The sequence below is a fragment of the Sciurus vulgaris genome (assembly GCF_902686455.1).
Source record: "Sciurus vulgaris genome assembly, chromosome: 11".
In the NCBI taxonomy this organism is placed as follows: domain Eukaryota; kingdom Metazoa; phylum Chordata; class Mammalia; order Rodentia; family Sciuridae; genus Sciurus; species Sciurus vulgaris.
In genome coordinates, this window is record NC_136472.1 from 54,579,045 (window position 1) to 54,606,171 (window position 27,127).

The window sequence follows — 27,127 nt, forward strand, 5'->3', positions numbered from 1 at the left end:
TACTTACCTAGCATGTATGAGACAGTGGGTTTGATTCTATGCACCCCATACAAATAAGTAAATAAATATATGTCCATAAACAACTAGAAAAAATAAGTAAAAACACTAAAAAGTGCTATTTTTCTGTATATAAAAATTATTATGAAGACAAGTAAAAATAAATGTCAACAAAGATGTTGGGAAAAGGGTTCACTCATACATTGCTGATGGAACTGCAAACTGGTGCAATCACTCTGGAAAGCAGTATGGAGATTCCTCAGAAAACTTGGAATGGGACCATTTGACCCAGTTATCCCAATCCTTGGTTTATACCCAAAGGACTTAAAATCCACATATTACAGTGATACAGCCACTCCATTCACTATATCCAGTGATATAGCAGCTCCATTCACAATAAACTATGGAAGCAACCTAGGTGCCCTTCAACAGATGAATGGAAAAAGAAAATGTTGTATGTAAAGACAATGGAATATTAATCAGTCATAAAAAATGACTAGACTTTTGCTGGTAAATGAATGGAATTGGAGACTCTCATGTTAAGTAAAATAAGCCAACCCCCCAAACCCAAAGCTCAGTGTTTTCTCTGATAGGCATATACTAACACTGAACAAGGGGAGGGGGAGACAAGAATTGAAGTTCATTACACTAGAGAAAGGAGAGGGAAGGGAAGGGAGGGGAATTGGGAATAGGCGAGACAGTAGAATGAGTTGGACATAATTTTCCTGTGTTCATATATGAACGCCAAAGTCGTGAAACTCCACATAATGTACAACCACAAGAATGGGACGCTATACTCCATGTATGTATAATATGTCAAAATACACCCAGCTGTCATGTATATGTAAAAACAACAACAACACAACAAGAAAAACTTGCTCCCCTTGATGGGTAGAATTCCAGTCTCTGGACATGAGTCCCCTGTGCTTCTCCTTGCTAGGAAAGCAAAAATCTTCTTTTTCTTTTTTCTCAAAGCCAATTCCTTACTGTTGGATTGGCATCAGGAACAAGAAATGGGCTTTCAGTACCACTTAGATGGCCTTTTGAGTGGCATAACTCAGTACAGAGCAGCAGAACAACAACTTGGAAGGACCAGAAGGACAGCACAGAGTGAAGCCCTTGGCAACTGCAGCACTGGGCACAAACTGAAGTGTGAGGTAAATCCGTGTATTCCTTGAGCGTGTGTGCTTCAGAGTATCTTTGCTCTTGCAGTTGTTCTTTTTGCCAACCTGAAGAAGTAAAATAGAGCAAGTCTCAAAGCTTGTTCTGTGTGTGTGTGTGTATGTGTGTGTGTGTACGCATGCGTGTATGCGTGCCAGGGATTGAACCCACAGGTGCTTAAACACTGAGCCACATCTGTAGAGAAAAATGGAGTCTTGTTTAAGAGTGCTTTCAAAAAGTGAAATCAGGGCAAGGAGTAAACAACTTGCATGAGAAACTTAGTGGTCTGGCAGTGCCCCCGTTCAAGGACAGATAAGCTTTCTGTCCGAGAACATTAAAAAAAAACTTAAGGACATCTGATTTCTGCTCTCAAGGCCTGGCTCCTGGGCAGATCCAGGTCTGGAGACCAAACATACTGATGGCACTGAGCCCAGTGGCTCCAGACAATAACTTTATATGCTTACTCCAGTGTATTTAAGAGAGATGAGAAGAACTCAAAGGTGACAAGACTGCTTTCTTTGGTTATGCATGCTTCGAAATGCCTGTGATGTCTCTCCGGTGCTGAGCTGGTATGCTACATGGGATGGTTTTGCTTTTGTATATACTTTATATGTCTTAATAAATACTATCTTTTCCTGTACGGCTTGTGGTGGTACATTCAGTGGATCAACCCATATAAATTATAAGTCTGTGCAAAGCAACGGGCAATATGTTCCCAGACAACATCACAGCCCTTTTTATTTTTTTTTAATTTTGAGATAGGGTGTCACTAAGGAGCTCTCTAAGTTGTTGAAGCTGGCCTTGAACTTGTGATCCTACCACATCAACCTCCCCAATTGATGGTATTGCAGGCATGCACCACCATACATGGCTCAAAGCTTGTTCTGTTCTTGATTTAGCTTTAAATAATTCTGGGAAAGCTTCTGTGAGGTGGGCAGTGGGAATGTGGCTCTGACTGGGTCAAACACAAGCTCAGGGTCTGATTCCCTCCTCTAGTGCTGGAGGAGACTGATTGGAATGGCATTTCTGACTTGAGGGTTTAGAGATTTGAGTTTGGATTTGGGAAGAAGACTCTTAGACTTGTAGACAGACCATCCAATGCATCCTGGTTCACCAGTGTTCTGCTTGGAACTTAGGGGTCAAACCCCAGCTAACAATACAGTTGCTGATCATTGTCCTCAGAACTTATCTTCATTGGAGACCTGGCAGATTACGGTTGGGCATAAGGGTCATATATTCCTTTTATCCCCTACATATAATGGCCATTATATTTTTAAAAAAATCTTACCTCGATTTCTAACAAAACATGTTTGCTATAAGAAAACAAATCATGTTATTTTAAGCAAAATATTACAAGATGTGTAATGGATATAATTTTGTTTCTAGGAATGCCACTATGTCCCTGAACCTCTCAAGCCCATTGTATCCACAAGTTCCTGCCATGACTTACGGAGCACAGTGCCAGGTCATGTTCTACCAGGGAGTGGCATGTGTCTATGTAGTGCCACAGGATTTACAGCCACTTCATTTCCCAAGTCAGTTGTATTTGCATTTCTCTCCCTTCCCTAATTGCTATCTCCTTGTCCTGCTCTGGCAACCCAGTGCATTTTTCTCTTCTTTCTTTTATTCTCAGTCTAAGCTCCAAACACTCCTTTCATCCTGACTGTATTTACCTGCCTGTGGCTTGGGGAGTTTCCCACTTTCCAGCTTCTTTTAGAAAAGCACAACATCGTGTTATGTATCAGATGTGGCTAGTGCACTACCTGACCCCTCTGGATACCTTCCTTTCCTCCAGCTACAGACCAAGCTCCACATGCGCTTTGATATGTTTCTTAGAGGTACAGCTCTGCTTTTGGTGTTCTCTGAGGACTTTCTACTTCATGTTCCAGGGATACTCAGGGACACTCACATGTGCACAACTGAAGCAGTCCTTACTGCAAAGAGTAATATACACTTTCAACAAATCCAATCATTTCTGCATTTAGTACACAATTACTATAACTAGTCTATAATATGCACGCACACACACACACACACACACACACACACACACACACACTCACAAGCCCACATGCAAAAACAAACACAAAGCATTTCTACGTGGACTCTCTGGGGTAAGACCTTACATGGAACTTCAAACACTAAGCAGAATAATTGTTTTTAAGAGAATATATATTCTTCTTGGAAAAGAGAGAACGTAGTAAACTTGTTTTAGAATGTTGCCCTTTTCCTCATGCCTGGTGGAGCAGAGGTGTTGGTTGGTGGCTTCCAGGGAGTGGTGTCTTGTATTATTCCTGAATTTTCCCCACCAGCATCATGGCCAGGGAGGTAGAGCCAGGCCTTGTACCTGGGAGCATCCTTGCACATCATTTCCTGTAGAAAACTACAAAACAGAATGTACTGGATTCTAATCCTTTCTCCAATTGGCAGGACACCTTTCAGGTTTGTTATGTCTTAGGTAAGGCAAAGAGCTCTGCTGGTCAGTGTTGGGTGAGCTGAGGCTGTGGAGAGGCAGGAAGGGAGCACCCCAATATTGCTGCAGCATTGCTGGGAGGTGTGGAGCAAGGGGAGCTCCTGTACCAGGACCTTGATTTCCCAGTCATTGTGTCAGGATGGGTCCTATTGGGCCAGAGTAAGTGTCAGCAGGTAAGCCCCTTTGATTTCATGAGGTATAGAAGAGAGAGGTCAGCCCCACTAAACCTCCTGTGTCCTGGAAGCTGCCTTACAGCACCCTGAGCATACTAGGCTCCCAGCTCCCAGCTCTAAGGCACAGAAAACCCCTGCTCTGCTTGCACAATTAGCAATTGTATTGACTAAGCTGGCTCCTGAGTGGGGCTAGTTAGTGCAGGGAACTTTCCGCTTACCCAGCCCAATCCTGGAGGTCCACGAGGTGACAGTGAGAGTGTTGGTAATAAATTGGCAGTCCATCTGGGAGTGTGCCAAGCTCCAAGTCAGGGGAAAGGTGGGAAGCGCTCTCTGCTGTCTCATCCCGAGGTAGGGGGCACAGTGTGTGTTTGTGCACCAGGTTCTAGCATGTACTATCTTGACGGGTGAAGGTGGTGGGATGGAGGGAGGCAGGGACATCAGTGAGAGGGCTCCAGGACGGAGCACACACACCACTGTCCAGACTGGAGCTGCTCATGGGTCACTTCCAGGTCATTTAAACCTGGCACTCACCCTGGACTGGCCAAGGGTTCTGGACCACCTGGAACCTGCTATAGAGGAGACCACTAGCCTCCTCAGACTCTGCAGAGGGAAGAATGGACATCGATGTGGATGGAAGTTGAAGATGTTCTAAATAGGAGAGTTTCCTGCAGAACTCACAGCATAGTCTCTTGCCCATACTTCCCTTTGCTCCCTTTCTCCTGACCCACCCCTGTTTCCCAGGCTGGCCCATGTACCACAGTTCACTCCTGACTTTGGGGATCTGAGTATACAAAACTATTTTTTCAGTAGTTCTGTGAGCCTTGCCATATCTGAATAATAATAAAATCCATATTGTAAAACAGAAATCTTATCATCACCATTATTTCAGGTGGAAGAGAGGTCTCAGACTTCTGACAATTATGGAGAATTGAAGAAACAATCACAATACTCCCTCACCCTGCGGCCACATTAACAGGGGAGGAGAAGCATGTGGAATCAGCAAGACAGGAACACTGGTTGAGGTGCTGGCCCATATGCACTTAAAGAAAGTAAGGATTGGGGGCTCCTAAGACTGCCATTGGAAATGTAGTGGCTGAGAGAAACAAAACGGACGTATGTCTATTGCTGATGGATCCCTGTCTGTCTGGCTGAGGAATCCCACGTTAAGTGTTGAGTCAGTGGGCAGTACAGGTGGAAGTTGGGAATACATTAGGGACACACTGTTACTAGCTGGGCCCCGGGAAACCATGAGGCCCATTTTCCTTGATTCTGAAACCTTTTCATGGGTCTCAAGGCCCCATAGGCCATGCCTTTCTTGAATGTACTGGGTCCTGAGATGAGCACATCTATTTGCCAGGAGGCAGGTGTGCCCAGCAGGGGCTCAATCATCATTTCCCCAATCTTTTTAGGAATGGCATCTGCCTGTCACCCTTATAAGTGCTGGTGGGCTCAGGTCTCCTTACCTGAGTTCCCCACATCTGGGAGGAAATGTGGTGAGCCTTAAACTCCTCTCTGGTGGGCCTCACGGAGGTGGAGGGCCCTGCTTCTGGGGGGTGTGCCCATCCAGCATCTCACCAGTGATTCAGAATGAGATGATACTGCAGAGAGATGTGAGTCTTCATCAAGGCCATCAACTGTCATGGAAGGAATGTTGGAAGGAAAATCATGTGGACCCGAAAGCACTCTTTGTTTACTGAACCACTGTGGTGCAAATCATGCCTCTTTGAAGATACAGGAACTGGGGAATTACAGAATGTTTAGGACACAGAGGGTGTGACAAGGACTTTTAATTTGTTAACTTTTATTGACACAGACTTTCTGGTAAATGCAAAAATTTGACTTTGCTTAATCCAGAATGATAAATTTTCCATGTTGGATTTTGCTGCTAGTACAAATTTTTATAAATTATTTTAATCCAGGTGAACTAATTTCTGGTAATTGCACAGTTCAAGAAGAGAAGATCAAAGTCTCAGTTGACTCACCAATCCCACAGCCTCTCTCTACATGTGAATGAACTTCCAGGAAGACTTTGGGTCTTACTCAATTTATGTTTGAATTCTTTGATTGACACAGCTCCTCTTTAGAGGAGTCATCCTCTAAACACCAGCTGAAATGCAACATGCTAGATGATCTCGAAGTACAGTTACCTTTTGAGAAAATGAAGGCAAAATTGACAGTTTATGTTGAATTTTATTTGTTCCCACAGAAAGTGTTCCACACCCCTTTGTCAATAGAAACCAAAATTATTGACTGCTGAGAAAATCAGTGGGAACAGGAAGTAGAGCCATCAGTCTACCTTGTGCCATGTTTAGGCTTGCTTAATAAATATGAATGATAGAATAACACAGGATAGAAGAATATCACCATCTCACTAGCCAGCAAAGAAAAATCAGAGTTTTAAAAATTTTTTTGATCCTCAGGATAGTACCCAGAGTCTTGCCAATGTTAGGCAAGGTTTCTACCACTGAGTTATATAGATTTTGTTTTAATAAAAGCAACACTGAGAATGTCTTCTAGTTTTCTTGGTTTTGTTTCTTTTCTTTAAAATGTTACAACAAATTCATTTAAGAAATATCTGTTGTTTTCATACTATGTGCCAATTACTTTCACACATTTTGCTAGAGACAAATGTGACTCCTTATCAAGATCTTTTTTGAGTGAAGAATGAGAATTTACAAAAAAGTACTTCAGATCATGTTAAACATGTTGAAAACTGTAAGCAAGGTGAGATGGACAGTGAATGGTTTGCCATTTCATTGAGTGGTCAAGCAAAGCCTCGCTATTGTGGTGATATGAACAGAAATCTGAGACAAAAAACCAGGGGCTCACCTGGAAGAAGAGGGTTCTGCAAGAGGGAACAGCGATTTCAAAGTCCCTGGGCCCAGAAAGAACTTGGCATGTTCCAGGAGCAAAAAGAATGTTAATTGCTGCTATTGATTATCTTAGGGAGCCATTTGGGAGGGTAGAGACCTAGCAGCCCAGGTTTCTCCTAGAGGAACCCTAGAAGAGGACAATACCAGTTAGAAGTCCTCTACAGTGATAAAGTGTGAGCTCGGTGCAGACCAAGAAGGAAGAGGGATTGATGGTCCGGGTGTTTCAGGGAAGACTTCACAAAAGAGGACATGAAAAGCTGCATTTAGAAGTATAAATAGAATTGAGAAGGTGGGGGTTGGGGACAGTGGACAGTGTACAGGGAAACTGAGAGCAAAGTCCCACAGCCTATGTTTCTTATTGGTGGACAGACACCATGGAGAAAAAAGCAAGAGTCCAGAGGCACAGAGGCCAAGCCATGACCTTCCATTCTGTGAACCACCGAAGCTACCAAAATGCTCCAGGAATGGAAACAGACTTAAATTTGTGCTTTAGGTGACTGCCTTATGACAGTCCTAACAACCCTATGTACTGGGCATTATGTCCATTTTTCAGATAAGGAAAACCGAAGACTGAGAGAGGGAGTGTACCCTGCCAGAGGTTCTAGACTGAAGAGGTCCTGACAGAAAACCAGATGTCCATGCTTCAAAATAGCTTTTCATCATTTAGCTCAAAGGGGTAATAAATGAAATAGATTATGTAACACTGAAAATTACAGAAATCCAAGAAAAGACAGTTACTCTCAGCAAGGTATATAAAGGCCTTCTAGAACATTCCTGCCATCCAGTCATAGGAAAACCAGAGGAGTCACCTTTTTTTTTTTTGGTACTGAGGATTTAACTAAGTGGCAATTTACCACTGAGCCACATCTCCAGCTCTTTATATATACATCTTTTTAAAAAATTTTAAACAGGGTCTCTCTAAGTTGTTTATTTATGGCCTCACTAAGTTTCTGAGGCTGGCCTTGAACTTACGATCTTCCTGTCTTATGTGAGAAATCAAAAATTTGAAGGGCCATTTTCAAAATACAGTATTTAGCCTTAATTGGACTGTAAGATCTAATAATAGCCTTTTTAACTATAGCCCTTTCATTTGCTCTCCCCAGTTTTAAGATTAGCCAATTGTGTGGAGATTAACCCTGAGCTCCTCTTATCAGAGCAAGGGACAATATTGCCTTAGGGATAAAAACAGGTGGCCTGCCTGCCCAAGTGTGCTTGAATGCTGGATTTTCTCTGATAGCATGCCCTTCTATAGAAGTAGTATGTCTTGCTGAGCTACTGCCAAGTATTATTTGATTCCTTGTGGCACCCCTGCATTTCTATCACTCAGCATACAGACCTGCTGGAATTACAGTCCTGTGCTTGGCAGGAGTCACTTTTCTTTTTCTTTTTTTTTTACTTTATTTTATTGTAAACAAATGGGATACATGTTGTTTCTCTGTTTGTACATGGCGTAAAGGCATACCATTTGTGTAATCATAAATTTACATAGAGTAATGTTGTTTGATTCATTCTGTTATTTTTTCCCTTCCCCCCACCCCTCCCACCCCTCTTTTCCCTCTATACAGTCCTTCCTTCCTCCATTCTTGCCCCCTCCCTAAGCCTAACTCTAACCCTAACACTAACCCTTCCCTCCCCCCATTATGTGTCATCATCCACTTATTAGCGATATCATTCGTCCTTTGGCTTTTTGAGATTGGCTTATCTCACTTAGCATGATATTCTCCAATTTCATCCATTTGCCTGCAAATGCCATAATTTTATCATTCTTTATGGCTGAGCACTTTTCTTGACTTAACATTTTGTCCATGCTGAAAACCTATTTTATGTTTTCAAAAGAGTAAAATATTCTTAAACATTTATATGTGAATAACCTACTGATGCAGAGAGTTTAATGATGGTGCATAAGATGTGCTGGTTATTAGTCAGTAGAATTTACACAAAACTCTGGAACAATTACAGTGAATTAAAAAAATTTCTCATCCCCAAATGATTTCTTAGTTTCATCGGTTCTATACAATTCCATAGGAAGTTTTGGGTTTTGAGGTGTCTATAATTTACTCTTCTTTATTACAAATGTTTGACGAGAAACTCAACAAAATATGTGTAAACACAATGCAGAACTCATTTGTACTGTGATGGCAATGTTTCCAGACTCCAGTGTGGCCTTTACTGTTGCCCATGGTGGGCTGGGACTGAAACCCACTTGATGTTGTGTGACTGATTTCCCCAATGTCCTCTGCCCTGATTCTTTTGGTCAGGGAAAGTCAGCAGGCTGCAGAGGCATGAAGCCTCTGGCAGAGGAGATGCAGGACAAAGTACTGGTCTGACTCAGTGTTGGATATGAAAAATGACAAACCCCAAAACAGGTAGGCCTGGGTAGAGGAAGTGAAGAGGAAAGCAGCACATTGATGGCATTGATCCTTTCCCAGTGACAGAACAATCCCTAGAAAGGAAGCCAAAGTATTGATCCCTCCCCAAATAAATCCCTTCCCAGTGACAGTACAATGGGACCCAGAAGGGAAAGAGATAAGCACTGAATGCTGACCCCAGACCTTTATTCTTTTCCATGTAAAAAATATTGTCTAGTAAAAACAAAATTTCAAATTCTCACAAAACTGTTTCCAGAGTGCCTAAACTGACCAGTGACCCTAGCGCCCCCGCCCCCATCTAGCCCAATGAAACAGACCTCCTCTTACTAAGTGTTTCACACTGACAAGCTAATTAAGTCACTTCTCAGTGTAATCTGTATAAGCATAGACTCCTCCCCTTGGGCTGATGGCTTATTTTCCACCATGAAAGTGGGTCCATCCCAGGTATGATTTCGTTCCTGAATAAAGGCTTTGACTGATCCATGAATTTTGCCTCTGGCCTGGTCATTTTGTGCTAACATTTTGTTGCCTGGTTGGGAATGGGAGTAAGGTGAAATTGACCCTTTCCTGTCTCCAAACCCTTCCCCTTCCACTGCGGTTAAGTTAAATGTCTGATGATACCTGGGAAGTGGCCATTGAGCATCTGGCACTCCCAAGGATCTGTGAGGGTAGGGGAACCCGCCATGATTCAGGGGGCCACGGCTGAATCCCCAGACTGACTACTTCCCTCACCTCCCTCCCCACCTTACAGAAAGAGACTCTTCTTCCACTTTGACTGAATGGTTGCAGGTTGGTGACCAGTAACTGACCCCAACCCTGGGCTAGGATTTTGCAGCCCAATCTATGTGGCTGGAGCAAGGATTTGTATCAAATCCTTTATGGGTGCTGAAGGCATCCTCTTTCTGACCCCTTCCCACACCCTTCCTCTCCTTCCCAATCTTCTCTTCCCTTACACACTCAGCAAACTTCACAGATCAGAGTCCTCTTTGCCATTTTGTTTCTGCATCCACCACAGCCTCCTTATCTCTCCGGAGAGACAAGACCCCATTCATCCAGTGTACACCAGTTAGATTCCCCATCTTTTGGTTAACTGGGACCCATATGTGCCCGACCACTGAGATTGGGGTAAAGATATTTTCCCGGTACTCAGTGGGAAAAGTCCAGTCTAGTGACTGGCACTCCAGTGGCATAAGAGTGTGGAGGACTCTTTGCCCTAAGCTATCACCTGCATCAAGCCTCTCCAAATATGGGAACTACCCAGTCAGTTCCCAGAGACACCCCTTTGGGCTTTCTCTCTACCAATTTTAAGACCCTCTACTCCCAAACTGACCTGAAATTAAATACCTCATTAGGCTTAGCACTTGAATTTGGCCACAAAACAAATCAGATAATCTGTGCTTATGTCCCAAATATGAAACCTTTGATCAAGAAGTTCTCCTGAATTTAAAAATTACCTATTACAAATTGACAAAATTGTCTAAAATTTACACAATGGCAAGGTTTTCTGAGGTTCTCTACCTCCAAGCTTTCTTTTTCTTTCACTCAGTTACCAAAAAGATCACCCTAGACCTTCATACTGTTGTTGATACTCTCTCCCTGTCCAATTTATTCTCCATTCTGAGCGAGATCCCAGCCCAGATTCATGTAAAAAGGAGCTTTATTTTAAGCTCGACCCTCAACTTACCTATGAAGGAAAAATTCAACCTATTTTTCATTGAGAAGAAAAATACGTAGGAGCCTCATCCTCAAAAGTAATGGGAGATAATGTTTCATAATTTTCTGCATCCAAACCTGGCCTGCTTACCAACTGGGGAAAAAAGGCTTAAAAAACCCTAAGCAGCAATTTCCCTGGCCAGGCCAAGCTGAAGCTTGCCTTTGGAATGCAAAGGGGCAGGCTCAGTAGGAGATCTGAGACCAAAGGAAAAAAAAAATGTCCCTTTAACTTCTCCCTGGCTGGGCACAGAAAAATGATTTCAGGGCTTACTCTCTCTCTCCTTTTCAATCTCCCATGCTGCTTTACTGAAATAATTAATGGCTGTGTCATTTCTTCCTAGGACTCGTTTTTTTAAAATTTATTTGAGCTCATGATTTTGAGCTGGTGTGCCTGGGTTAATGTGTTTTTCTGATTAGATATTTTATTTAACTATAGAGGGTTTTTTTTTTTATACTCTGCTTTGTTCAGAGACCAATTTACAAAGGTTAACTCTCAATATCATAAGTTTTAATAAACATTATATTGCGATGGAGATTCGTCTACAAAACCATAAGTCCTTTGCTTTTGTATGTATGCACAATTGTATGTTGTGCTATATGTCTGCGTGTGTCCATATATCATGTACATGATAACAAAATTGGTAAATAGATAATGAGCACTCATGAATTAAAATTTTAAAAATGAATTCAAATACCTTTAATTCACATGATTTACAAAGTTCAATTTAAATTGGGTAAACAAAAGAAGGTAAAATGTCTTTAAAATAAAAACTAGTAACTCACAAGCTTCTCTAGGTGGTCAAAATAATAAGATGTTAATTATAAAATGTCTAAAATCCATCATTTCTAGGATTTGTCTTCAACAAGGAGGAAGTGAATGCTGTTTAATACACTTGTCTGACACCTTGGTTCCTGTAGTCAATAAGTAAATTAGATTTGACATATGGGATTAATATTCATAAATGTGTTTGTTAGAGGCATCTGACTAGTTTACAAATTTAAAATGCTAACTGTTGAATATAACATGAAGTACGTTTAACCTTTTAAATTCCGTAGGGTGATATTCTTGAACATTGTGTTTTCACGAATTGGTAACAAACAGATGTAATTCTATGTACAAGGAGTCCAAAAGTTTCAACTGCATTTTCAATTAGAGTACTATAAATAACATAAAATACTTCTTATTATTAAAATGTAGTAATTTATCTAAACTCAAAAATTTCATATGGGTTGTTTCAGAATGTGAACAAAAAGAAAGGCCAACAGATAGAGAAATTAGAAGGTTCTAGATATGGAAACATATTTAGTAGAAGGGAAAACATGTTTCTGGGTAAGAAAGTCTTTGTGTGATGAAATAAACAACATAAGGTCTATGTAAGTGATAAGAAAGTGTTTGTAAGTAAAAGGCAAATTTCAACAAGTTTATGTGTAACTAAGTTGGTTATATGTGTGTGGAACAATCAGAGCTATTTAAGGTTTGTCCCTAAGGTCAAATACTAATATGCTGATATAAAACCAAGATTTAATCTATATGTTAACCTGACAAGGATTTCTTGGAATGCAAAGGGGCAGGCACACAACCTGGGTTAATTTAAGATAATAAGCCATCACTTATAGGACAAGCAGGATACAAGGGTAACTTCTAATACTAATACAGAACTCAATTAAATATAAGGGGTAAGTGACTGCAAGGTTATGGATGTTGAAGTTAAAGCTCAATACTCTTTACGACTGGTGAGACTGGCTTAATGGATGTTTAGACCAAGGCTTAAAGATTAAGGTTAAAATAAAAGGGCCAAGAGAACCAATATTTGGTTCTTGCCCTCTGAGAAAACCCGAACCCAGGGAACAAGAGAACTTCTCTAAGGAGCTTTGCAACTCTGGGCCACATGACCTTCCAATCAGGGAAATTAATGAGATCACTGAAGAATGGAAAACCAAACAGTGCACCTGCTACAAAGAGGAGGGTCATTGGGAAAGGGAGAGATCCCTGATGCTTCCAAAGAAAGCCACCTCATCAAGGAGACCCTACCTAGCAGATGGCACTAAAAGAGCTAAGAAGCTGCTCTGAAGTTCCCCAAGAGTAACCCCTATGGAACTCAGCTGACTCTTAGCGGCAGAGAGGAACAAAGTCAGTTTGACTACTTTGGTCTTGAACACCTAGCAAAAACAGTTAATATAAAATACAGCCATACCTGGGTGTTTTAGAGGAAAAATACTAGCTTTTTAAAATAGACCTTAAGATGTACACTTGTGTCAGTCCCATAGCTCTGATGCCCCCAAACTTCTGAGGTTTTTTCTTTGTGAGGCTTATATTTATCCCTGCCTACCAAAATTAAACTGGCCTCTGTACCTTAATTTTCTTTATTCCTCAAACTGACATTTAATCCCACAACTAAAGCCTACCCCTTCCAATAATAGCATACATCAGAAGGAGAGCCCCCAAATTATACCCTTACTCATAGGGCTAAAAACATCTACCAGGATAAACCCAGAAGCATAAGAATTAGGAACCTCCATTCACTATAAAAATGGTCAGCACAGGTTATTGTAGATATCTAGCAGGTCATGAGTTTGGTACTGACTTTATGAAATTAATTGGACTCCCTAGAATCTGTCATCTTGCAGGACCAGTTGGGAAAGAATGTTATTTCTATGTAAACCAATCAGGAGTGGTAGGAGACAAGGTTAAACAGTTCCAGGACCACCTGCAAAATGGAAAATAGATCAATTTCCTATTTCTGTTACCAGGTTTATCATGCTAATTCTCATAATATGCACAACTACAAGCATGGCTAATGGCACAGTGATTTACTGGGCCCATATTCCACAGCCTGCTATTGCTCACCCAGTAACATGGTTTGATATTCCCCCTTTGATCTATCTTAATTCCACCACCTTTTTCCTAATCCTGTGTTGACGACTGAGTTCACCCAACAATTTTGTTTAATTACTCAGGATTCTCCTCCTGACCTCCACTTTGCATTTCTTTCGATACCTCATATTGTCACCACACCAAACCTCAAACCTGGCTTCATCACATCCCTAAAGAACAGGATCAGGAGGACAGGCTTACTTTTCTCATGGGCAGAGGCTCTCCTGCCTGGCACTCAGTTAATGTGAACTATTCAATAAAAAGAACCCTATCCTTTCACCATCATCACGGGACCCTCCACATAAATTGTCACAATGGTCTGAATGTGTTACACCTTAGCCACAAGATCTTTCTGTTTCAGGAAAGCAGGTTATAGATTGGAGATCTCATGGGGAACTGATGAACACTCAATCTCGAGATACAGGATGAACATTCTTTCATGTGGGCGATTCATGTGCTCATAGAAATAGCACAGGTTCCAATATCATTACGTATTGATACAAAGGAAATTATCACCTCCCACCCAGAGAATGGATTTTGGGCTAATTCAGGACTCCATATGAAAAATAGGTTTAACCCAGGAGCCTTTTTGGGTCTGGAATGGTGAGTGAGTCTCAATATGGGAAATCAAAAAATGTTATTCATCTTAACTCTTCCCTTCATAAAGAATTCCACCTCATAGCATGTGTATTAAACCTCTATGATTTATCATCCAGGCACATTCAAATACAACATAATGCCTCACAGAGCATTATGTTAAATGTGAAAACTATATGTTGCAGCACTGTATCAATTGAACCATATGGCAGAGCCCAGAACAAACTGTTTTTATTCTCAAAAGGCCAATAGCTAGCTACCTGGCTTCCTGTAAAATTGAAAGAACCATGACAGGAAATACCTTCAGTAGCATTCATGAAAGAGTTGCTAAGACAGTTAAGGCACTGGGCTAAATGATTTATTAGGTGGTTAAGAGCTGGTGCTATTATTTGGCTGGCATCATTGCCTCTGCTTCCACGGCAGCAGTAGCCTTGCACCAAGAAGTCCAAACAATACATTACCTTCAGCAATTCCATAAGAATTACACTGATAAATGGCAAACTCAAGTACATATTGATCAGGAAATTCTGAGTGAGGTACAGCAACTAAAAGATTCTATGACTAGAATAAGTACAAGATTTACAGTGGGTTCAGAGACTCCAGTGCCATTATAATATTACCCACTTTTGTGTTACTAGAGTTCCACACAATGACACTGAGACTCAATGGAAAAGTGTATGAAATCATCTAATGGGACATGATTCTTTTCATAATGGTTCTTTGGAACCTACTTTTGATAATGAAGAGATTTGGGGCAGTTTAGCTGAAGGAATTTCTTCCCTTAACCATTTTAAGTACTTGGCTACATATAACTAGGTTACTAGCTATAACTATACTGTTAATTGTATTCCTGTTCTTGTTTTCCATAATTTGTGGAGCAGGATGGAAACAATTAAACCATCAGGAAAATATGGTTCCATGGTTAATCATGCTTGCTATGCTCCAAAGGAACCATGGAATCATGGGAAGAAATCATGGGAAGAACACCCAAAATCTGATTGGGCCTTAAATAAGAATAATAGAGTCCTCAGCTATATTACATGCCAAAATAATATTTCTAACACTAACAAGTTAGGTAATCTTCACCTTTCATGCTGAAATTATTCTCCTAACACTAGTAAGCTAATTAGCTTTCATTGTATATGCTACAATTGTTTCCCTAACCTAGCACACCAGTTAATCTTCATATACTATTATAAAATCTTTTCTTCTCCTTATTTTTAGTTTTACAGTTTCTGAATAAAGTGATCAACTCAGCCACAACTGTCAGGAAACATCTCAGATCACACCCCCTCTAGCTACTCACTGCCTGATCTTCTGGAGCAACATAAAGAGAATTGACATTGCTCCAAATGCTTCAGAACTTCTCCCACACATCCCCCTCTGCATGATACCCATGCTCACTTCCAGGCACTGAAAGCAGACCACCCCCCATGTCACCCCTTCCCTGGAGAAAGTAGCAAAAGACCTTACCGTCCAATTCATATACCCCATTCAGAGTCTGGATGTTGGATATGGAAAAGGACAATCCCCAAAATAGTGTGGCCTGGGAAGAGGGAGTGAAGGGGAAAGCAGCACATTGATGACATTGATCCTTTCCCAGTGCATTCTTTCCCAGCAACAGAACAATCCCTAGAAAAGAAGCCAAAGCATTGATCCTTCCCCAAATAAATCCTTTCCCAGTGACAGTACAATGGGACCCAGAAGGGAAAGAGATAAGCACTGTATACTGACCCCAGACCCTTCATTCTTCTGCAAGCAAAAATATTGCACAGAAAATCAAATTTTCAAATTCTCACAAACCTGTTTCCTGAGTGCCTAAACTGATCATTGACCCTAGACCCCCACCATCTCACCCAATGAAACAGACCCCAAATTCCTAACTTCTCCAAACTGATAAGCTCATCAATTAAGTCAGCTCTTGGTATAGCCTATATAAGCATAGACACCCCCTTAGAATGACAACTCATTTTCCACCAGGAAAGTGGGTCTATTGGAGGAATGAGTTGGTTTCTGAATACAAGGTTTGACTGATCCATGAATTTTGCCTCTGGCCCAGTACTTTTGTGCTAACATTCAGGGTCTGCTGGAGCCTGGCCTTCACAACATGGAAACTCATCAAGAGGAATGTGCTCCCCTTGAGGGGTGGGAGCTTCAGAAGAAGGGATACAGTACAACAAAATTAGGATCCATGTCCTTAATCAAGCCCCCTTATATTCCTGACAATTATCTTTTTAGGAAAAGGAACAAGAAGAAAGTCTTCCTGTGCGGCCAACTGCAGCATTCCTCAGGGCACCAACAGGGTGGCAGCGAGTCCTGGGGCAGGACTCTGTAGAGAGTTGAGCCATTTTCATTTATTTTAAGGGGGACAGGAAGGGGACAAGCATGTTAGGTAGTAGCTAACAATGAACAGTGAAATACAGGCAAGGTCTCAGTGTTCTTTAATTACTTTAGGGTCCTTCTTTAAACTACTTCCAAAGTAGATAAGAAAGTAAAAGTTGGTAGTTAATTTGTAGAAAATAAACAGAAACAAGGGAGCTAGTTGGAAATCGTGTCAAGAAAAGGACTAATGGCACTATCTCTTGACTGAGTCCATTGATGTTGATGCAATGCTAGGAATTATGGCTATCTTTGTCTCCAATTATCTTGGAAGAAAGACTGCTTTAGTAGTGCAGGTGTACTAAAGTGACTTCTGACCGGAATTTAACCCCAGTGCCCACATTAACATGGAAATGACTTGTAGATGAAGCCCCCTAAATAGAATGGTCACCATGACAGTTCCTGAGAGGACCAACTAAGGTAAAAAACTCCTCTCCCCACATACAGGAGGAGTCAAACACTGATAGGCAAAGAGTACAGACGGTGGTCCCCAGTTCTCTTGGTGAACATCAGTCAGCAATAAAATGGGGGAGAGCATTGTCTCCTTCATCATTCTCTGCTTGGAGATGGAACTCTGTCCCTTGAGGGTGCTTTATGCCAAAGCCTTACTTTTCTTTTACTTTATTTTCACCTCCCTTTCACCTATAGTAAAGTTCTCCTGCATGACATTTGGTGTCTGACTTTAAATTTTATTTCACTGGAACAAAAGAGCGAAGTTTAGAGTTACAGTTCCCTGCTATCCTGTGACAGAATGATGTGAGTAGCTGATGACTGTTGTGCTTGTGTGAGAAAAACAACCACAGGATCCTTTGTGACACCTTGCTTTCTCTGTTCTTTAAACAAACTTTTTGTACACATAATCTTTCCTGTTTATTGATTGCACTCTTACAGATTTTATCAGCAAATAAGTGTGAGATTTCTCTTATATATTTATGATCATTATCTCAGAATTTGAAGTCTCATTTTCATGAAGCCACAGCCTGAATTTGATGCCAAATGTATGCCCCACATGTAGGGAATAGATGTTCCACACAAGGTACTCAATAACTGGTTCACAAAAAAACAGATATAGTCATGATCAGAGTAGATGATATTACAATGATGCTTTTAAAATTGTAATAGAACTGCAAAACTCTTATCACCTAGCAATGCCATAGCCACTGTAACACTGTACTCCAGGTTACTAGTCACATGTTTGTGGTAATGCTGATGTAAGCACACCTATGGCACTGCCAGTTACATACAAGTATGTCCCTAAAGTTCTGTATGGATACGGGACTAGATGATGATAATAAATGACTGTTACTGGTTTATGTATTTACTATATGATTTTTTTTCTGGGGATAATACTGAGGATAGAACTTGAACCCAGAGGCAATTTACCACTGAGCTACATCACCAGATGTTTTATTTTTTTAATTTTGAGACATGATCTCACGGAGTTTCTTAGGACCTTGCTCAGTTGCTAATGCTGGCCTCAAACTTGTGATCCTTCTGCCTCAGCCTCCTGAGTCCTGAGATACAGGCATGTGCCACCAAGCCTGGCTCTACCATCAGTGTTTTTGGTATTTCATAGTGCAGGATTTCTACTTAGTAAAAGAAAGCCTTGCTACAGAGCAGTATGCCCTGTGCTGCTAGCAGCAGTCTCATGCATCTTGTATCCACTGTGTCTCCTGATGGAATCACGAAGCCACCATGGACTAACTGAACATTAACATCTGGGTTTGTGTAAGGACCCTCAAAGATGTCCGTACAACAGGGTGATTGCCTTATGCATCAGTCAGAACACATCCCTGCCTTAAAATGATGCATGACTGTAAGTGAACCTGTGAAAAAGACCCAGAGTAACATAAGCACTTCCCACTACCTAGAAACATAGACACCATTTGATGTCCAACTTCCTAGGTGACCTTTCACTAAAGAATCATGCCTTTGATCAAAAATGGGACCACATTCTGTGATGTCTGACCTTTTCCTGTCAGACATTATCTGCACTTCTCCATGCCATGGAATGCTCCCCCCACAATGTCAGTACCTGGCAGAGTAGAAGTCACAACTGGTCTATCTGAGCCCATTTTGGTTCTTAAATGCCAAACTGCTTCCAAGCCCAGATGCCTCAAGCCCAGATGCCTGGACTTGAGGATCTTGCTGGAAACCCATTGTCACAGCCTCTACTGGAAAGGCACTGGGATGTTAGTGCCTTTCCAGTAGAAAGGCACTACTGTTACAAGTAGGCATTCTGTTACAAGCATGACAAGACGGCAAGGGGACAATGTCCAGGTTTTGGCTGCCAGAAGCTGAGATTGCTGTGGCCTCTGGCATTCCTCCAAACCAAGCCACCCAAATTGGAATTATCACAATTCACCCCTAATTGTGTCAAGGAGTTTATACATCTTGAGAAAGGAACTTAGGAAAGTTCTGGAGGCAGGGAGCTAATGTAGGAGGAGCTCTAGTCGATGGGCTAAATGAGTCCTGGGTGCTGGTCCTGCAGTAAGTCACTTGTATTCCCTAAGGTTTCCCTTCAGAAAGCATTTGGAAGTACATTTCCCTTTATTTTTATTGTTTGATTTTATTAGTGGGGATCGAATCCAAGGGCATTCTGATCCTGAATTACACCACTAGACCATTTTATTTTTAGATAGGGTCTCATTGAGATGCCCAGGTTGGCCTCTTACTTTTGATACTCCTGCTCCAGCCTCCTGGGTCTACTGATTACAGGCATATGCCACCATGCCTGGCTACTTCATCTTTACCAGCAACAAAGAGTCATTGCTAGGAATGTTCATATATGACAGATGGAACAAGATGTTTGTGACTCAAGGAGTTCCCAGATAAACAGAGAACCCCTTCCTCAGGGGGAGACTTGCCTCCTCTTTCTAGATCTCAAAAAGCAGACCTGGCCTAGGAGACCTACTGCATCCATGTTTGCAGGCAGTGTGTCACCTCTAAAAGCAAACTTCCTATTTATAGATGCTTCCTGTTCCACACAGGTCAGAAGTTTAGCTCTTATCTACCTTCCCTCACCAGGTTTTACATATCCACTTCCCTGTGCATTTCCTCTGTCCAGAACCTCTGGGAATCGTAGATTCAGCCCCAATTGGAGAAGATTGAGAAGACATCCCTATGACTTCACTGTGAGTCCACATGGGCTTCTGGGGAGGTCCTTCTGCTGGCTCCTAAGTATCAGCTCTCCATAGCACAGCACACCACACTCAGCACCAGATAAGAAATGACTCTGATCTGCTGTTGCTGGCCTGTGTGCTAAACCACTGTTCCCTTGATCTCTCCCAGCCTAACCTGCTTTCACTGCACAAAATTAGTTTCTCTCTGTGTCAATCTGCTTCCTTCCTGCACTCTGCCCTCACTTCCCCTATTGCTGCTGGTGAGGTATAGCCAGAAAGTTTTGGACTGCCTACTTCATCCATTAGTGCAACAACCTAACACCTAACAACCTAACAACCTAACACCTCCCTATCTATGTGGATCCCAAATGTGCTCATCTTCATCCATGGGGTGCCCCTCCTGTAGTTCCTTTAAATGTGGGAAGGAAGGATCTATGGATCTATGTCCCTATTGCTCTCACTGCCATTTTCCCATTCTTTACCTCCCCCACTCCCACAGAGCCTCTTGACTTGTGCTCTTTTGAGTCCCTGCCAAATTCTCTATCACCCTCTTTCCTTTCTGTACAGGCTATTCATAAAATGGAAAATTTCAAACACAGATTTGAAGGCCATTCAAAGTTACTGACTAGCACCTCCAAGATTCTGGCCCAGAAATTTGTTTTTTGAAAACACCTACCAGGTCTGGGGATGTGGCTCAGTGGTAGATTGTTTACCTAGCATGCATGAGGTCCTGTGTTTCATCCCTAGCACCATAATCTCACACACACAGACACACACACACACACAGACACACACACACACACCTACCTACCGGATGCTTCTGGTGTGATTAATACATAAAGATTACAATTCACTCAAATATGTAATCACTAACACAATCTTGCATTGTCAGAACCTGGTTAATTGAAAGTAAAGTCATCACAAACAGATGTCCATTTTATATGTGTTTTCCAAAAACAGCATCATCTAGCTCTTTGGACCATTGTTCACAACTTTGAGCAGAATTTTCTTTCTTTTTTCTTTTGGTACTGGGTATTGCAATCAGGAACGCTTTACCTCTGAACCACATTCTTAGCCTTTTTTATTTATTATTTTATTTATTATTTTCCTAAGTTGCTTAGGCCCTCACTGTTGCTGAGGTTGGCTTGGAACTTGCAATCCTCCTGTCAATAGGATTACAGGCATGCACTAACCTGGCCCCAGGGGTAGAATTTCCAGGGTCAAATAGGTATGACTGTCAATCAGGTCCTTAAATTTTGATACATATAAGGTGTCGGGAAAGAGAAAATCTTGACCTATCTTTCTTTTCTCATATACTAGATATATTATTCAATTAAGAAGTGAGCATCTAGACAGGATTAAAAAAATGTGGTACATGAACACAGTGGAGTTTTACTCAACCATAAAGGAGGATGAGAATATGGCATTTGAATGGACCTGGAGGCCATCATGTGTAGTGAAATAAGACAGACTCAGAAAATCAAAGATGCTAGAGCAAGTTAAGGCAAACAAACTGGGACGTCAGAGCTCAGGATTATAGAGGGAAGGTCAGAGGGGTGAGGAGGGAGATTGAGGAGGAGGGAAGAGGAACATGAAAGGGGAGGAAATGTGGAATGAATTTGACAAAATTATGTTATGTACATGTAAATATACCCACAGTGACTTCCACCTTTATGGCTATCTATAAAGCACCAAATTAAAATAAATAAATAGAAGAAAAATCAATGGAGTAGAGGAAGGGGAAAAGGTGAGAGAAAAGGGAAGGAAAAAGGAGGCACAGGGACTGAAATGGAGCAAATAAAATTCCATTCATGTATGATTATGTCAAAATGAATCCAAATATTATGTGTAACTATAACACACAATGAATTTGAAAAAAAAGAGTCTGAGAGTCTATGATCCTTGTTATAAGCAGAACAAGAGTGTAACAGATGACAGAAGAAGCAGGAGGTTTGAGTGAATGAGTAGCCCTTGCTGGTCCAAACAGCATCCAACAAAGGAAGGTGGAACAATAAACTTCATTTGGTTCCAGGGGGAGATTCAGCCTTTCCTTCAACCTGCCTGTAGATACTTTTGCAATGATATCCCCTTCTGTAGGCTGAACTATAGCATTTAGAATTCTTTCTAGAATGTTTTCAGTGAAGATAAATAATGAGGGGTTGGTGACTCTGTTCACATACATACAAGCCTTAGCCCTGCTGGGCTCTGGTGTGAGCCCTGGACCTCATTTCCAGCACCTGTTCCTACAGAGCTGGGCTTCCCTGGTAGAGATTCACAGTGAAAGAGGCCAGACAGTGACAGCCCACCCCATCCTGCCCACAGGGGAAGAGAGCTTAGGAGCTCTTCCCAGCTTTCACCTGCCTGGATGCTTAACCCTTCCACAATTGGGCTGTTTCTTCCTATAACAAATGGTACCCCTTGGGCTTTCTTACAAGCTTCTTAAACTACACTGTACTTCCTTACATCCAAAAGCTTTCCACCCAGTCTGTGGGTCTCTAGGATGAGATGGGGCCTTTACAAAATCCCCTTACTACATTGGCTCACTCAAGGACCATCTTAGCAAATACACTTTTTAATTGGCTAAAATAGCTGAGTAGGAGTTTCTTATGCATTAAAGGTAAGGTCTTAGATACCCCTGAGATGTGTGGGGCCAGCCTGCCTGTTTCGAGGCTCAAAGACTTTAGAAAGGAACTCAGCAGGGCTTAACTGTTGATGCAATTGCCCTTCAGTCCAGCAGACCTCATCCTGAGGCACTGACTTGGAAAGCAAGATCATGACTGCTGCTCTTTCCCTACCCCTCCATGGCCTCCTTTGCATTGCCTCCACTCTCCTAGAACTCAGAGATGAACTCTTCATGTGACTCAAGGAGCATGTTATGGTTTGGCTGTGAGGTGTCCCCCAAAGCTCCCATGTGAGACAATGCAGGAAGGTTCAGAGGAGAAATGATTGGGTTGTAAGAGTCTTAACCCAACCAGTGAATTATCCCAGATGGGATTAATTGAAGTGGTAGGGTATGGCTGGAGGAGGTGGGAACTGGGTGTGGCTATGGGGTATATATTTTGTCTCTGGAGAGTGGAGTCTCTTTCTGCTTCCTGATCACCATGTGTGAGCTGTTTCCCTCTGTCACACTCTTCCGCCATGATGTTCTGCCTTGTCTTGAGCCCAATGAATGGAGCCGACCTACTACAGACTAAGTCTTCTGAAACATTGAGCCCTCAAATACTTTTCTCCTTTATAATTGTGCTGGTCAGATCCTTTTTGGGGCAGCAGCGAAATAGCTGACTGAGACAGAGCTGCCAAATGCAGAGCAAAGGTGTATTGTGTCTTCCAATTGCACAACTGGGGAAAATGACCTGTGGATGAAGAACTCCTGGATTCCAGTAAGATTCCTATTGCAGATTTTTTCAGGAAATGACCTGGAGGAACTTTCCAGGAACCAAGTCTGGCTCTTTTTCTCTGTCCATGACCCCAGTGGGGAAGGCTCAGGATAAATACCAGCCTTCTCTCCCTGGTCCCACTCACGGACCAGCAGATCTGCTCAACCAGACATCAGGTGATTGACTACTGTAAGCAGTGAGTTTTTAAAATCTGTTTTCTCTTTCCCATCAAGAATGGGATTTCCTTTAAAAGTAATGATCCTGTATATATTTTTCTCATGTTGTCTGTGCTGGTTTTAGGGGACATATGGAGAATGCATTATAACCTCCTGGAGAGTGGCAATCTGGTCCCATCTCCGAATCCTACATTGGTGACACCTTGCTTCAGGGGTGATGGGGTCACATTGAGGGCTTGTGGCTCTCAGTGAGTTCCTACTATGAGGTTTCCTAGGGGAACTGCTGGGAGTATAATGAGAACCAGTAGAAATGAACAACCAGGCTAAGGACTATAAATGTGAAAGGGACAGGTGCCAGTCTCATCCATGTCTCCTTATGCCTCTTCTTTCATTTCAGCACCATGAAGCTTCTCACAGGCCTGGTTTTTTGCTCTTTGGTCCTGGGAGTCAGTGGTGGATTCTTTTCATTCATTAAAGAAGCTGCTCAAGGTAAGGCTGGTGGAGAGATGGCCTCTAGGGTTCACTTGGAGCACTCTGAAGGACTGGAGCCACTGTCTCCAGATGTGCTACCCTGTGTGGCAGGATGCATAAGATTTACTGAGGAGCATTTCTTTAAAGGAACTGAAAAAGCAGGTGGCAGAGCAGAGGTTTCCAATCAGCTGTACATGAAGCCAGTCTTGCCAAGTTGATGTGTCTGTCTACTCACCACTTCTTATGTTCCATTGTTAACAATGACACGTCCTCATGAAACCACGTGGGGTTTTAAACACTGCACATGGCTGGACCTTCTTCTTCCTCATACTGTCTGAGGAATTGGGCAGGGTTGTGGCCCAGGCATCAGACTTTCAGTGTCTCCCAGGGGATCAGCGAAGGCAAACCCGGCTGAGAACCATTGCTCTAGGTTTCCTCAAACGGCCACAGCCTCAGTGGAGGTTATGGAGCCAGACCAGAGGCACTTATGTCACCATGCAGTGCACTCAGTGTTCAGAAGACATTTTCCTGAGGAGTCAGACCAGGAGGGCTCCCTGTCTGCAACCCACTCAGCCTCTGCCTTCCTGGTCACCTCCTCACTCACTGCAATTGCTAATCACATGTACCTTCATTGTGGAATGCTGGTTCTGGACCTGGGACAGTGCGCTGGTTCAGGGGACATTTCCAATGTGTGGAAAAGTGTTTGGTTGTCCCCCTGGGGGAATTTGCTGCCAACAGGTAGTGGCAGATCTGGGGTGCTGGTCAATATCCTCCATTGCTCAGGGCAGCCCTGAACAAGAGAGAACCACCTGGCCTAAATGTTCAACAGTGCTGAAGCCAAGGAATCCAGTTCTAAACTGACATCTCCCTTCTGTCTTTTAGACATCACAGCTCCCAGTAAGGTGTACTTCAGCCCAGCACAGTGGACCAGCAAAGACAAACAGGTGTGGCCCCTAAGGCCTCTCACTAGAGATACTGGCAGAAGCCAGCTGGGATTAGAGACTCTTCCACTCAACCTGTGGGATCTAAGAGGGCAAAAAGAATGAAATCTTGAATATTTTTATTCCTTGATGCCTCCTAAAGGTGATGTCACAATCTTTGTGTTTATTGGATTCCATTTTGTCTTTTCTTTCCCAATTCAGGAAGTTGGGACATGTGGAGAGCCTACTCTGACATGAAAGAAGCCAATTACATAGGTGCCGACAAATACTTCCATGCTAAGGGGAACTATGAGGCAGCCCAAAGGGGACCTGGGGGTGCCTGGGCTGCTGAAGTGATCAGGTAGGGCAGGTTCCTGGGGATGCCAGGCCTGGGTGAGCAGAGCTTGGCTGCATTGGGGGTCAGGAGGGAATGAGCCCTGCAACAGCTTTCTGTCAGGCTTGAGTCTTCCTCCTGCCCATTCTACCCATGCCCAGTGCAGGGCCTGGGTCACTGACAGAGCAAGAGATGGCTGATGATATGTGGACCAACTCCTAAATAGACAAAAGGAGGGCCAGAGAGTGGTCCCTAAGCCTCCCTCCCTGGTGCTATTCATCCAGTTCCAGGGTAAACAGCCAGGCTGAGTGGGGCTGTGCCAGTCAAGGGTGGTATCTCAGGCCCTCTTCCTAGATCTTCCTGGGCTCCTCTCAGAGCATCCCCTGATGGGAGAGAACTGGCAGGGTAGATGAGGCTCATCAGCCTGCTGACTCACCTCCTTGCTGCCTTCCTTGATTTCAGTGATGCGAGAGAGGGTCTTCAGCAACTCTTTGGCCGTGGACATGAAGACTCTGAGGCTGACCAGGAAGCCAATAGATCAGGCAGGAGGGGAGAAGATCCCAATAAATACCGACCTAAGGGGCTGCCTGATAAGTACTGAGCTTCCTCTGCATTCTGTCTCAGGACACTGGCTAAAGGCCAAGATATGGAGTCACTGAGTTCTGTATGCACAGAAACTGGTCAAGGGCCCACAGTGGGTGTTCAATAAATACATAAGAGATGGAAATTGTAGCAGCTGGGTGTTATTTTTCACACTGAGGTTGGCATATTTGTACAAAGGAGTGAACAATAAACACCAAGGGTATCCAGCTTGAACCTCAGGGTACAGGGGATGTGATCTCAGCAGTCACACAGGACAGACCCTGGCACTGATTCTTCCCAGAACCAAACTCTCTCACTTGTCCAGGTCCCTGTGGTTACACTGTTGCTAATTCCAGGTCTTTCCATGTCCTGGCCACCTCATTCCTGACAATTGTACCTGTCACCTTCTCTGTCCCCGTGGTCTTAGTCCTCAGTGGGTCTGACTTATGAGACAGGGGACATGACCGTGGGTTGACTGGTTCTGGAATCCTGCCCAAGAAACTGCCACCTTGGTTTTGTGTTCATTTTTCAGCAACATCTACAAAGCCAATTACTGAATCTACTGAAGTTGTAGATTTGAGAGGGCTGGGGCAGGAATATGGGAAGGAATGAATTTTACATCTAAATAGGGTAAGCTTTTCAAGCTTTTGTAGATATGTAAAACTTTCTAATTAGCAAATTATTACTAAAATTAATACACTGGAATGAAACTTGAGTGCAGAAAGTCATTTAGCAGTCTAAGAATGAAATTATCATGGCAGAAGAGATGTTTTCAGAGAAGGGTCTGAGGAGTTCCTGGACCAAGAGGGAATTCAACTCAGGATCAGCAGGGTTCTTGGCATACATGAGGGAATAACATTTCAGCATGAGACAGAGACACAGGCATAGACAGAGGTTTATTTAGGAAGCAGGTGCACATTCACAGGAGAATGTGGGTTTTCAGGAGTGAGAAGCCCTTTCTTGATTTGGGGGGTCCAATATTTATAGAGCAGCTGTAGTTGGGGGCCAGACTGGAGGTGGAGCCAGGGTTGAGCTGCATTATTTGCACCAGTTTTCCCTGCACTTGTGTATTTCCTTCATTTTACAAGGAGGCAGGTCAAGGGCAGGTTGCTCACGATTCACAACTCTGCTTTCTGTACCTCAATGGCTCATGGGCGTTTCCATTAAGATTTGGTCTATCTCAGGCTGGGGAGGTAGCTCAGTTGGTAGAGTGCTTGCCTTGCAAGCACAAGGCCCTGGGTTCAATCCCCAGCACCACAAAAAAAAAAAAAAAAAAAAAAATTTGGTCTCTCTCTAAATCTCTACCTCAAAATCTTTTACTTCTTAGAATCTGTAATCTGAAAACATGTACATCAGAGTTTAATCCAAAGAAGAAAGTCCTTGGTTACTCAAGAAATTATGAGTTATATTGTCACATCTAATCCTTATGTTTGAATATATCAAAGCACTTGTTTTTGTTTTCAGAAATTTCTAAGAGCTATGATGTGAAAAATGCCAAGTTGATCTTATTTCATTATGTACTAATTCATTTTTTT

General features: G+C 42.5%; 1 protein-coding gene across 4 annotated transcripts in view; it reads left to right on the forward strand.

Annotated features, from left to right (window-relative positions):
• The window catches only part of LOC306638652 (serum amyloid A-5 protein-like), a 33,570-nt gene extending 7,819 nt beyond the window's left edge, over nucleotides 1–25,751 (forward strand). Inside the window, exons 1-4 of one of the 4 annotated variants that reach the window (XM_079101888.1) lie at nucleotides 23,211–23,285; nucleotides 23,683–23,774; nucleotides 24,899–25,037; nucleotides 25,473–25,751. In XM_079101888.1, the coding sequence (XP_078958014.1) occupies nucleotides 23,687–23,774; nucleotides 24,899–25,037; nucleotides 25,473–25,611 (366 nt within the window). In that variant the 5' untranslated portion in view covers nucleotides 23,211–23,285; nucleotides 23,683–23,686 and the 3' untranslated portion in view covers nucleotides 25,612–25,751. Of the gene's footprint in view, nucleotides 1–23,210; nucleotides 23,306–23,682; nucleotides 23,775–24,898; nucleotides 25,038–25,472 lie in introns of those variants that run through there. The other 3 variants (XM_079101889.1, XM_079101890.1, XM_079101887.1) reach the window with 3 other exon arrangements.
• The last annotated feature ends 1,376 nt before the right edge of the window (nucleotides 25,752–27,127 follow it).